The sequence below is a fragment of the Lygodium microphyllum genome, chromosome 14 (assembly GCF_053477565.2).
Source record: "Lygodium microphyllum isolate KBCC chromosome 14, Lygodium_microphyllum_v1.1.10, whole genome shotgun sequence".
In the NCBI taxonomy this organism is placed as follows: domain Eukaryota; kingdom Viridiplantae; phylum Streptophyta; class Polypodiopsida; order Schizaeales; family Lygodiaceae; genus Lygodium; species Lygodium microphyllum.
Window position 1 is genome coordinate 40,170,907 of NC_141148.1, and position 14,268 is coordinate 40,185,174.

At 42.9% G+C, this 14,268-nt stretch overlaps 1 protein-coding gene across 8 annotated transcripts in view; it reads right to left on the reverse strand.

Annotated features, from left to right (window-relative positions):
• The window catches only part of LOC148025521 (dynein regulatory complex subunit 2-like), a 152,445-nt gene that overhangs the window by 82,997 nt on the left and 55,180 nt on the right, over positions 1-14,268 (reverse strand). For 7 of the 8 annotated variants that reach the window (XM_087692690.1, XM_087692691.1, XM_087692694.1 and 4 more), the window contains 4 exons: positions 8,771-8,848; positions 8,401-8,460; positions 8,037-8,168; positions 7,790-7,924 (listed from right to left, as the gene is read on the reverse strand). In XM_087692690.1, coding sequence (XP_087548816.1) covers positions 7,790-7,924; positions 8,037-8,168; positions 8,401-8,460; positions 8,771-8,848 — 405 coding nt within the window. The remainder of the gene's footprint in view (positions 1-7,789; positions 7,925-8,036; positions 8,169-8,400; positions 8,461-8,770; positions 8,849-14,268) is intronic. The other variant, XM_087692692.1, reaches the window with a different exon arrangement.

Consider the following 14,268-nt stretch of genomic DNA (forward strand, 5'->3'; position numbering starts at 1 on the left):
TGCGAGATCCTAAGGAACCCCACCATAAATTGAGGGATAATCCAGTTCTAAAGGATATGAAACCACCTCAGTTTCACGGGGAGGAAAAAGGTCTAAGGAATTGGAAACCTCAAAATTTGTGGGCAAATTTAAAAGGAAAATGCCATTTTTTAAGGGTAAAAACAACCCTTTGAAAAGAAACCATATATGAGGCCAAAGTTAAGTCCTGATGACTTTGATAATGCCAAAAAAGAAAAGTTGTGTTTCAATTGCCTATCCCCTAACCATGCTGCTTGGAATTGCCCTCAAAAGAAAAAGGGGGAAGACAAAGGAAAGGATAAGGACAAGGGCAAGGGAAAAGAAAAACAAATCCATGTAGTGCAGACCTTAGAATTAAAGGGGCATGAAAAGTACAAATCTTTGGAGGTCTTGCACATGGATGTACAACACAAGTGTTCTATGTCAACTTCTATGTGGCAGCCTACTTTTCGGCCACATGATTTACTTAGAGTACATGGATTGATAGCTGGGAAGAGAGTTAGAGTCATGATTGATGACTCTGCCACACATAATTTTATAAATTATGCACTTGTCAAAAAATTGAAACTTCCCCAACAAAAGAGTGGGCATCAATATGTTGTTCATATGATGCAAGGCCAAGACAATAAAATATAGGATACAATGGTATCCAATTTGGAAATTGAGATTCAAGGATATAAAGATAAACTTGATTTTCAAATTATAAATATGGAAAGAGCTGATATTGCTCTAGGGAGGGAGCGGCTATGGGGATTGGAACCATCCTTAAAACATAGCTATCATGATAATACACTGGAATTTGAAAGGGATGGTAAGACTTTTGTTATTCAAGGAGAACATGAAGTATCTAATAATCCTTTGCTGTATTCTACTGAAGTTCAGAAGCTGATAAAGAAGGAAGTTTGTGAGGTATATATGTTATGGTCTCTTCGTGTACAAAACACTTTTACTTTCTATAATATAAAGCAACAATTTTCTTATGTTTGTGAGTTGAATGTAAATAATGAATTAAGCAGTTTGTTAGATGAATTTAAAGATGTGTTTCCTTCTGATTTACCTAGTGGCCTTCCACCAGATAGGGGTGATATAAATCACCCAATTGACACAAATAAGGATACACACCCTATTTCTAAACCACCATATAAGTTAAGTGAAACACAGCACCAAGAAGTTGAAAGACAAATTAAGGATAACCTTGATAAAGGGTTTATACAACCCAGTAATTCACCTTGGGCTTCACAAATTTTATTGGTAAAGAAAAAAGATGGTTCTATGCGACTTTGTGTTTGACTATACAGCACTTAATAAAATAATGGTGAAGAATAAATTTCCTATGCCCAGAATGGAAGACCTTTTTGATCAATTGCAAGGGGCAAAATTCTTCACAAAGATAGATTTAAGATCAGGTTATCACCAAGTAAGAATTAAGGCACAAGATGTTCCCAAGACAGCATTTCGTACTAGATACGGGCATTATGATTTTTTGGTGATGCCTTTTGGCCTCACTAATGCACCAGCTACCTTTATGAAGCTGATGAATAGTGTTTTACGGCCCTATCTAGGACATTTTGTAGTAGTCTTCTTGGATGATATCTTGATCTTTAGTAAATCAAGAGAAGAACATTTGAAACACTTACAATTAGTATTCGAACTGTTAAGAACACATTCCCTTTATGCAAAGAAAACTAAATGTGAGTTCTTTACACAAGAGGTCAAATATTTGGGACATATTATCTCGAAAGAGGGAATCAACATGGATCCAGAGAAAGTAAGGGTAATTATTGAATGCCCACCTCCAAGGAATCTGGAAGAGCTGCAGATCTTCCTAGGTTTATCTGGATTTTATCGTAGATTCATTTGAGATTATGCTAAAATAGTTGTTCCAATGACAGAGCAACTTAAAGGGAAAGGAAAAAGTTTTAATTGGGGAACAGACCAAAATGAAAGTTTTCAAAAACTTAAGGTAGCTATTGCTACAGCTCCAATATTATTAATTGTGGATCCCAATGAACCGTTTGTGGTTGAAGCTGATGCCAGTGATAAGGCGATAGCTGCGGTCTTATTACAAGAAGGTCGACCAGTTGCTTTTGAAAGCAAGAAATTAGATCGTGCAAAACAGAATTATTTTGTTTATGAGAGGGAGTTGTATGCAATAGTACATGCAATGAAGAAATGGAGGCACTATCTGTACGGTGCCAAACTTTTGATTTTATCGGATCATGAAAGCATTAAGTGGCTTAATGATCAACCAGATTTACACGGGCGTAAAGCCAGATGGACCGAACTCCTTCAAGAGTTCGACTATGAGATAAGATATAGAAAAGGAAAGTATAATATAGTAGCTGATGCACTCAGCAGAATGCCCATCATTAATGAATTGAGTTTTACTCAGTTCACTTCCAACTTGCTTGAATCTTTAAAAGGGAAATGCCAGGTTGATCCGGCATATTCCAACATATGGGAAGTAATAAAAAATAGGGATCCAAATGGAAGTGCTTCTACTGAGGAAGGAATATCTGAGGATATTCAACAAGGAAATGGAGCATTAGGGGTTGCTCAAACCGGATTCAAGTGGAAGAATTTTACCATTGATAATGGTTATTTACTCTACAAAGGTAGAGTATGTGTCCTGAAAGATACAGAAATAAGGCGCCAGATACTCTTTGAGTGTCATGATACCCCTAGTGCGGGACATCCAGGAGTTAATAAGACTTATAGTCTTATTAAAAGGCAGTTCTATTGACCTGGAATGAATAAGGGCGTCCTTGACTATGTGGTCAAATGTAATAAATGCCAGGTTAATAAAGCTGAAAGATTAAAAATGGGAAGACTTCTCCATCCACTAGAGATTCCTTCGAGAAAATGGGAGAGTATCTCCATGGACTTTATTGTTGCTTTACCCAGAACACAGAGGGGGCACAACTCTGTGTGGGTGATTGTGGATAGGTTAACCAAAATGGCTAGGTTTATTCCAACTTCAACTGATGTTAAAACACCAGAATTGGCTAGATTGTTTGTAGAGAACATATACCGATTGTATGGCCTTCCGGCAAATATAGTTTCTGATCGGAATAGAAAATTTGATAGCCAATTTTGGCGTGCGGTATTTAGGAAATTGGATACTAAACTTAGCATGAGTACGGCGGATCACCCGCAAACTGATGGGCAAACTGAAAGGGTTAACCAAATTCTTGAAGATATCCTTAGGGCATATGTAAGTAAAAGGCAAACTAATTGGGAAGAGTATCTACCGATAGCAGAGTTTGCATATAATAGTGCCAAGCACTCTTCCACTGGATATAGTCCATTTATGTTAATGTATGGGTTTCAGCCCAGAGCTCCTTTTGCAGTAGGACTGCATAAGGAAAAGATTCAGGCAGCTAAAGACTTTTTGGAGGATATGAATAGTATGTTAAAATTTGCTCAAGAAAATATTAAAAAGGCTCAAAATCGAGCTAGAGCATATGCAGATCCTCACCGAAGAGATATCTCCTTTGAAGAAGGAGAATTGATCTATCTTAAGGTGCTTGAACAAACTAAAACTATGAAAAAGGGACAATGTCCAAAGCTTTCACCAAGGTATTGTGGTCCTTTCATAATACTTAAAAAGGTGGGAGAATTGGCTTACAAGCTCCAACTACCTGCTGGTAGTAAAATACATCCAGTTTTTCATGTAAGTAAATTAAGGAAGAAGCTGGGTGATTTGGATAATCTAATCTTAAATGATGACATTGAGGAGTTGTTCAATGACCAATTTAATCCACATGAACTAGAAAGAATATTAAATGTTCGTAATAGACGAACAAGGAACACTATCTATCAAGAATGTTTGGTTAAGTGGAAAGATTGTTCAGAAGAAAGCCCAACATGGGAGCGAGTAAGTACTTTAAAGAAAAGGTTTCTCGATTTACAGTTAGACCTTCTAAGTATCGTTTTCGAGGACGAAACCGATTCTTAAGGGGAAGGAAATGTGACATTAATGTGACATTAAGGTCACAAACATTGAATGTGACATTAAAGTGATATTTAATGTGACATTAAGGTAAATCAAGGGGAACACGCACGAGGATGACCATCCGGGCTCTTGGGCGCCCGAACGGGGTTAAGGGGAGCCTAGAACTGAAGAGAGTCCAAGAATAGTAGGACTCACCAAGGTTTGACGGCTGGCAATCGGATCACGATGGTCTGGCCACCAATATACTAGGCAAGGCTGGGAGGTGAAAGGAATCACTCGTGCTCACCCATCCCGACTGTTTCTTCTGGCTTCATAGTCTTCTTCTGAGTCATCTGTCACTCCATGTAGGGGAGATTGACTTGGTTTATGTCCCTACACAAGACAACTTGGCAAATGTGTTTACGAAAGCTCTCTCTAGACAAAAGTTTAAAGCCGTTCGCAAGGCTCTAAGCTTGATACCGTTTGGCGATTGATTTGCCTATTCCCTATATATGTTCACATTATTCACTCAAAGGGGGTTTTTTCTAGAGTGAAGGCTCCCTTATCCACGGGCACTTTTTACCTTCTAGCTGGAGAAGGGTTTTTTCCCCATGTGAACACCCGTTAGTCGGTATGGACCATGGTACTTAGTGCCTTAGGGATTGTACTTTCATAGTCATTCTCACATAGTAGTGTTGAGCTAAAACACGCTTTTCAATTGATTAGCATTCTTAAACAGCCCCAAAACACACTTAATTAATCAAAAACCCTAAAAAGAGCAGCCGTCCGAGAGAGTTTCACTTGTTTCTTCTTTTGAGGCATAGGACCCAGATGGCTTTGCGTATGTGAACTTCCATAGAGGGGGCTCTCAAAGCAGACGTAATTCAAGTACATCTACATCTTCCGTTTCATTTAAGTATGTAACACACACTTCTCAATTCCCTCCCATCCCACCCTCTTCGGCATCACACCTTAATCACCTCTCATTATCTTTCCAAAACCTTGGATTACACTCCACCTCCGCATCACACACACTAGGGGTTGGATCTTCCATCTCCGCTCCTAGCACTTTCTCATTCTCTACCCCATTCTCTACCTCTTTGAAGCTTGGTTCTTCGTTAAGGGGAATGACACCCTTTAAAACAGTGCCTCTCACCTTTCCGCAAATGAGCATAGCCATAGCACCTGGGATGACTGTGATGGGCATCCCCCTCACTACCCCCAAATTCACATCTCACATGACTACTCAAACACAGGGTTTTCCATCCTCAGCTTATGGTGTGCCTTCATACTCTCCTTGGGTTACACCTATGCACAGGTTCCCATCTTCTGTTCCACGTGTTCCCATCCCACCTCCTTGGGTTACTCATGTGACTATTATGCCCATGCCTAGTCATCCCATCCCTACCTGTGGATATACCTTATACACTCACCATATGCCGGGTGGGCACTCTGGGGCCCATTCCCAAGTGTACTCCACTTCCCCATCCTACCAACATTACACTTTCCCTCATTATCCATCACCTAGCACTACCACTCCTGTTGCAATGACCAAAAATGCCTTCACGGATAAGACCCGTTTTAACAAGTCGAATTTTACCACTTTGTCCAATTTCATACAAGAAGTGCTTGAATCCTATGTTCTTTGAAACCTTGTCTCATTGGTCTAGAGCCTATGCTGGACCCTGACTACATCCGTCAGTGGAGAGTCCGCAATGCCACAGCCAATTGAGCTCATGTAGGGATCGCTTCCTAAGTTTCACTCTCAGTTAGAGCACTTCTAGCTCGCGTCAGAGAGTTGGGGTCACCTTCTCAACCGCTATGCGGCCAGAGATGTACTCGGCGCATAAATCTCAACTGTTGTTCCATCTGTCTTTGTAGGGCTTGATAGGCCACTGTTTCCACTGGCGACTGTTGTCACCACACCACCTTACTCCTCTCACATGGATACCTCATCACCTTTTTTTTTCCTTGTCATCAACACTCTCGAGTGGATGGATAAGCTTGTATTGTTTTGTGATGTGTTCGGTGTGCCCTCCCAACTCTTGTCTTTTGGGTCACTGTACTCAATCGGCCACATCCCATAAAATTTAACTCTCACTTTTTTTTTTAAAAGTTTGATGTGGTTCCATCTGTCTTTGTAGGGATTGGTAGGCCACTTGACAGTTAACGTGCACCTTTTGTTCGATGCCCTGTGCTCTCTGGGGTGACTATTTCAACTCCCTTGGTAAGATAACCATCGCCTCTGTAGTCTTGGTAGGCCACTGGGCAACCGACGTGCACCCTTTGTCCGATGCCCTAGCTACTTTGGTGTGGGACGCCTTGAGGTGAGTAAAAATCAAAGTGAGTAGCCTAACCTTTCGGCTCAATTTCGGGCCAGCGAGGGGGTGTTGGGCTGAAACACGATTTTCAACTAATTAGCATTTTCTTAAACAGCCCCAAAGCACACTTAATTAATGAAAAACCCTAAAAAGGGGAGTGGTCCAAGAGAGTTTCAGTGGTCCCCCAAAAACCCCTAATTCTTTGGGGCACCCTTCAACATCTATAAATAGGCAAGCTGCCCCCATTCAATCTTATCCCTTTTTGGAAGTTTCCCACCCTTGTGTGCAACTTTCAGTCCCATCAATCTACCTCCACGTGGTTGTCCAGCCTTCGGGACTGCTGCCATCTCTCCATCAGCCCTTGCAATGCCTTGGCGCCTTCCTCCAGGCTATCGTCCACTCTCTAGCGCCATCTTCCAGGCTGCGTTTGGTATCCACTTGCCATCGCCAGCATCTCCACCATCTCCCGGTACTTGTGTTTGACCCACATCAGCCAAGTGTCAGTTTCCACACCCTCCAGCTGCCTGCTTTTGGGCTCCCTCTACCTAGTGACAGTGTGGCTGCTTCCCTCTCCATCAAGTGACATCCTTCAATTTGCGTTCGCACCCTTCTGGAGCCGCCTGGCATCATCTCTCTCTTCTGCAACTGTCGCCTTAGTCTCCTCAGCTTCCTGGCATGAGCGTTTTGCAAATTCCTCACTCCACACTCTAACTGGTGGTCACAAACATCCATCTCCGATGGGCGTCACTCTCTGACACTTTGCTCTGCCCTTGAGTATCTGTACACTCTTACATTCATTTATAGTATTCATTCACTTCACAGTTGTGTTCTTCTCTTCCTTCTTCTGTTTGTGTTGGAGTTTCTCTGTTTGAGTTTTGAGTTTTGCGTTTAGGGTTTGAGTTTTGCTTTTTGTGTCTATTTATGTCTCTTTGCGTTTCTATCGTGGTCGTACACTCTATGTTTCCTCAGTACAAACCCTAGCAATTTTCTTAACAAGTGGATGTGACCTTCTAGCACTCTCTTCTCTCTTGCTGTTCACTTGTTCACTGTGTGTGTGTGTGTGTGTGTGTGTGTGTGTGTGTGTGTGTAAACCAATGTGGTCTAAAATTGAGTGGCTGAGACACACAGTCCATAAAAGGTTGTGAATAGCTCTCCTAATTTCTGGCCCAGGTTATCCATGTTTCATGTTATGTATTATCTCATAAACAGGATATTCATCTGCTTTAAAAATGTCTGTTCCAATAAGACAGGAACTGTGCTTTCAAGGAGTACATGAATGATCATTAACATTTACTGTAGCTTCTCAAAATTAATAAGATGGATGAAGTTGAAGACTATTCATTTATGAACTGTTTATTTTCATAATGGTGAGTTTCAGCATTGTTTATTTTCCTTCTTTCCTCCTTCCACTTGCAGAATTAGAGTACTTCGCATGGATAAAGGGAAAAAGCAGTCAATTTTCTTCAAATTCAGAGCAACCTCTTCATGGGGATTCAATAGGATGTCATGCAAACACCTTCATCCTTGTATGATGCAAATCAATCAACCCATCCACAATCTGCAAATGCTTGCTAAAAGCTGTCTGACGCTGCCGTTCTGCTTCAGTCAGATGCTGCATCAGTGTAGCAATCATCTTGTCTTTGCGTTTGATCTGCTCTCAAAACAGAAAAATAAGAGAGAGACAGAAAGCAGTCACCTTCAGATTTGTGATACACAATAGGTCAATCTAAGCCCTTAGACTTCCTTCAACTCAGTTCATATACCTCACAGTCATAAGAGTCTGAAAATGACTCTATGTCTTTATGCAGTTCTGCTGTTTTGGCAGCCCGCATTATTTTACGCCATCGATCATGTATTTTCTGCAGATTATCTTTGCTGTATTTATCCTCGACAGACTGCACAGAAAGAAATCGATCACATTTATCAAGGAAGTTCAAAGAGTTGTTGGAGCTAAAGGCTTGAAATGCACATTAATTTTCCGGTGAATAGTGGTTTGTCATCAAGTCTATGGTTTCCCTTTAGCAAGCAATACACTTGTTTAGAAATACTGTAATAAGAGCACAGCTTTCCAAATTACGACTAATAGAGGAACCGCCAATTGTAACACATTTTTCCACAGTAGCAAACCTTGATTTGCAGTAAGTGAGCTTTACTTGCCGCCGCTTTCTTTTTCTTTGCTTCTTCAGCCTGTAGGTTTAAAAGCAGACAGCCAGAATAAAGCTACAACTAGCAACTGCAGAGTATCATTAAAATATGGATATTCTAGATGTATAGGTATTGTCAAGTTATCAAGACGTTCATCCTTTCAAGGAAAAAGAAAACATTCTTACACAAACTCTTGCAAAGTTCTTAAAAGGCTAAACTCATGCTTATGCTTTTGCCAATAGAGTCATTAGAGGTTTTTTAATAGGAATTTCTTTCCTAGTCAAAAAATTCATTAATATTATATTTACATACATAATTGAAAATTGAGCTTCACTACAAAAAGTCAAATAACCTTCAATGCTAACATCTCAGCTTTAGCCTTCTTCTCCTCTAGAGAGAACTCCTTGGCTTCTTTATTTCCTTTCTTTTCCTGTGATAGAAAAAAGTTAGAACAACTCACCAGCCTGATGAAGGAAATGAATCGCAAATTTGCAAATAATTTTCAACTCTGATTTTTTTTTCCCTTTTTTGAGCATCAGTTACAATCAACCACACATCCCTACAAAGGAATCAAAACAAGGGAAGCATGGACCCTATTTTTTCTTGGGGAGATTGTGGGGGGCTAGTTTGAGGGGGCCGCGCAAAGGGCCTGCCCCCCGCCCCCCCGGCACCACTAAGCTGTGCAAGGCTCAGCAAGAGGAGGGGGGTTGGTGGCGCCTTAAACAGCCCCAAAACACGCTTAATCAATGAAGAAACCATCTTATCTTAAAAAGAAACACAATCTTAGAGAATTATTGTGTCCCACATGCAAAACCCTGATTTGGGTGCCCCAAACTTTCTATAAGTAGGCATGTAGCACACCACTCTCCCTCAATCTCCTTTTTGCAGGTCTTAGGAACCGTATCTGGCGCCTGATTCCATCCTTCGCCTTCACTCCGCAGTTGTCACCTGGTACACTAGAGCTGTCACCTACAGTCTGTTTATTGTGTTTGATGCGGATGTCAGATTTTGGTGCTATTGCCATCAGTCTGGAGCTATCGCCCTGATCTTCTCTCTTCTCCACAGGCTGCATTTACAATTTCTGGCTGCCGCCCTAAACTTCTCTCTCCTCCACAAGCTGCATTTGCACCTAACAGGCGTCGCCCAGTTTTTCTCTCTCCTCAAGTACCTACGTTTTTAGTCTTTCTCTCTCATACACTTTCACATTATCCCTCTAGGAGACTCACTCCAGTCAGATGACTTCGAACACACTTTCACATTCACATTATGGAGACTCACCCCCACACACACACACACTTTCGCATTATCCCTCTAGGAGTGCATCCCAGACATACTCCAGTGTGGATCATTTGATACCGCAGTTTGCTTCTATGGCATTACCTAGTGGACCACCGGGTCATTCTATTGTGTCCTAGCTAACATTTGGACAAGGCTATCGTATCCTAGTGCCTCCACCTATACCTACAATATCATATGAACCTTTGTCCGTTTTAGTATCTTCATAGCGCTCGGCACTCATTGGACATCAGCAACCCATTTTTGCCTACCCATCATTACCCCCTCCTCCTTATCCACCAATACTCCCACCATTTTATCCTCCATCTTATCCCATCTATCCATCTCCTCGGACACCTCATGTTTCTAGCTCCTCATCCACCATGCATGCTTTTAATGACAAGACGCATTTCAATGGGTCAAAACTACACCGCTTGATTAAATTTGATGAGGCATGTCTTAAGACTCTCAAAACCTATGGGATTTAGTGCAAAGGTTGGAACCCCAACCTCATCCCGTCCTTGTTCCATATGAGGCCATCCGCTGCTCGTAACGCCTCCACTATTGTCAAGCTTATGCAAGGCTTATTGCCTGAGTTTCACTCTCAACTTGAGCATTTCAACTTAGCATCCAAGCATTAGGCACACTTGATTGACCGCTATGCGGCTCAAGATAGCACTTGGGGATAGGACCCGTCACATGAATTTGGATCATGAGCTCCAAAACTTCAAAATCACAAACAAGGATGATTTTAAAGTCAAGTCGATTGAGTATCGGCATCTCCTCGCCAAGTTCTCAAACCACTAGGGCTCATAAGTCCTCTGACCATTAGATTATCCTATTCCTTAACAAGCTGCCAAGAAAATATTTCCATTTTGTGCAATAGGTGATTTCACAGCCTCAGATGCCCACATTTTATGAGTTTGAGTGTCAATTGTTACATTACGCACAGTTGTTTCATCAACTTCATAATATGTCCTTGATAGAGGGGGCTTTAGTTACATCTTCTTAGAAGGAGCAACAGGGCTAGGGCAAACAAAACTCAAATCAAAATCACAATCAAAATAGGGCAAGTGAATCCCAAGGAACCACTCCATCCACTCTTAAACCTGGATGGCAGAATGTACCTAAGAAAAATAGGTATTCTCAACATTGTCAAAAGGCTGGCCATTATGATGACGAATATCAATCTAAGGCAAGAGGCACACAACCAAAATCCAAGAATCAGACCCTCGCATCCCAATTGGGCAACCCCCAATAGGAAAAGCAGAGTGGTGGCAACCCTCAGTAGGGGAAGTGGTGAGGCCAAATCCACAGTGCTACCAATTTGTCATCACAATTGGCAAACTACTCAACTCCAGACGGTTTGTCTGACTGGTCTGCAAAGGCCCACATCGTCTCCTTAGAGACATCGAATGCAAGTCTCATTCACATCTGCGAGTTGCCTCCTAATGAGGTGCCTATGGAGGCCCACTCGTCATAGCCGGGTACCTCAGCACCTATTTGGCTTGTGGACAATGAAGCTACCCATCACATACCTCCTAGAGCGGACATTTTCATTTCCTGAGCCCTTGCAGTTGGCAAAGTTCACGTAGGAAACAACTCCTCGGTCAAGATTCAAGCCCACGGTCGCATTAGCTTTCCCACTAACCTGGGTCCAAATCTCACTTCGCTGGATGATGTCTATCATATTTTCCAACTTCTTGTCCGTTCAGTAGCTTTGCCAGCTAGGGCAAGCAATTTAATTCACCATGACTGCAGTCGAGATTCTTCACTCTCAAACTAGTTTAGTAATTGCTCTCAAGGTATAGCCTAATGGCATTTATCACATGACACATTTTCTTAGCGAGCCGACTGCCAATGATTCAGAGTTCCATCATTTCCAAGCTTTACTACTCGAGAGTCCACAAACTCTGAGCATCTTTGGCATTTTTACTTAGGGTATCTGGGATACGATTCTCTTTATGAGCTATCGCGTCAAAGGATGGTTGAGGGCTTCCATACCTAAAACTATCTCGAGAGATTTGTAAAGCATGTCAACCAGGTAAGCAGTATCATATATCCTTTCTTCAACAATCTATCACTCGTATTGTGAAATCCCTTAAGCTCATTCATGTAGCTCTTTATGGTCCCACATCCACTACTGCCTTGAATGGCGTGTTATACTTCTTGATAGTGGATGATTTCTCTAGATATATGTGGGTGTACTTCCTATAGCACAAGTCAGAGGCCTTCACTTATTTTAGTGCTTGGGTGTTGTTGGTTCATAACTAGACTACTCATCGTGTGGGTTCTATGAGATAATCCTGGTGGCAAGTTTACCTCCCACAAGTTCTTTGAGTTTCTAAAGGAGCAGGGCAGTGCACGCTAGCTCACCTCTACCAACTCCCCCACACAGAATGGAGTCATACAGCATAAGAACCAATCAGTCCTGAATATGGCACGCTCTATGCTATTCACAAAAAAGCTCCCCGAGTGCCATTGGGTCAAGGCTGTTAATGTCAGAGTGCAGCGATGCGGAAGCGTGGGACCAAGACTGAGAGAGAGAGTGAACGCAGAGAGAAGAGAGAGAGAGAAAGAGACATTTTACGAAAAAAAAAAAAAAAAAAGAGAGAAAAAGAGACAGTGGAAGATGAAGATCTGCTGTATAAAGTGTGCTGTATACAAAGATATGCAGATATGTACACGGGGGCAGTGCGCAGGACTGCGTGTCTCCACCTCAACGATGCAACCTGCTGTCCATCTCAAAGTACGCTGTAGTCTGCACGATCTCCAGCCTGCAATCTGCACGAATCTCCAGTCTGAGATCTGTAATCAGAAGTGTGGAAGACTCTGCAGAATGTTGGCTATAAATAGCCGAAAAGAATGTGCCCAGAAATGGCAGGTCGGCTGCATTAAATGCAGCCGACTGGTATAGTATAGGTCGGACTGCCACATGGCTGGCCGACTGGTCAGTCCGACCAGACTGCCACGTGGCGCCTGCACGGCCAGGACCTGATAATCGCTAACACCCCCTCTCAGAGCCTGGACGGGACAGAAGCCTGAGGGATATGGCATGTCTCCGAAGTAGAGCCTCGGGAAGCGCCTTCGTAAACAAATCTACAAGATTGTCCTCCGTCTTGCAATACTGCACAGCGATGGTCTCATCCAGAAGCTTCTCTCTGATGAAGTGGTACTGCATCTCTATGTGCTTCGTCCAAGCATGGGCATGGAAAACAGGATTCCGTGCCAAGGCAATGCAACTCTCATTGTCGCATTGCAGCAAAGTAGGACGAGTCTGGGGCAGCCAAGCTCCTCCAACAATCTCCGAAGCCACAAAGCCTCACATGTGGTGGAAGACGCAGCCCGATACTTCGCCTCAGTAGGACGAAAGGGCTACCATGGGCTACTTCTTGCTACTCCATGAGATAACACCTACACCCAAGGTAAAACAGTAGCCTGTAGTAGACCGCCTATGGGCCACATCGCCAGCCCAATCTGAGTCGCTCCAACCTGCAAGTACAAGATCTGAACCACCTGTGCCTGCTGGATAATGAATCCCTAAGTCAGATGTCCCCCTCAAATACCGAAGTATCTGCTGGGCAGCCTGCCAATGCACTGTCTGAGGTTCACTCATGAACCCCGCCAAGAGACCAACAGCAAAACAAAGATCAACACGAGTGTTGAGGAGCCAAATCAATGATCCAATCAACTAACGATAGCGGGAAGTATCCGCCGAGGGAGAAGCTGAATGTGAAGTGGCCTTCCAGTTTGGATCCATAGGAGTAGAAAGGGTCCGACAATCCTCCATTGCAAAAGAAACCAAGAGCTCCTGTACATATCTTTGCTGAGAGATGAAGATCCCCATCTGAGACTAATAAATCTCATGGCCCAAGAAAAAGTGGAGTAGACCCAAGTCCGTCATCTCGAACGCCTGATGTAAAGCTGCCTTCGTCGCTTTGACCTTCTGTGCATGATCACCTGTGACAATCAAATCGTCAACATACAACACAAAAAGCACACAACTAGCATCGGAAGTGTGTACATAAAGCTGCGGATCGGCCTTGGAACGCCGATATCCCAACTGTGATTGAAGGAACAAGTCAATCTTCTCGTTCCATGCGTGCGGAGCCTGCTTGAGGCCATACAAAGCCTTCTTTAACCTATAGACTTGCCCATCTGAAGATCCAAAGCCAAGAGCCTGCTCTACATAAACCTCCTCCTTCAAATCACCATTGAGGAAGGCTGACTTCATATCCAACTGGTAGATAGGCCATCTCCTATGGCCAGCCAAGGCAAGAACAGCTCGAATAGTCGCCATACGAGCAGTGGGGGCAAAAGTATCATGACAATCAATCCCTGGGCGCTCTGCAAAACCTTTAGCAACAAGGCGAGCCTTGTGCTTGTCCAAAGAACCATCGCTAAGGTACTTGGAGTTGAAGACCCATTTGACGCCAATCACCTTCTTATGAGAGGGGCGAGGCACGAGGTACCAAGTACCATTCCTCTCAATAGCCTCCAACTCGGCTTCCATAGCTTTCTTCTATGGTGCGGACTGTAAAGCCTCTAGATCAGAGATCAGCTTTCATATTATAG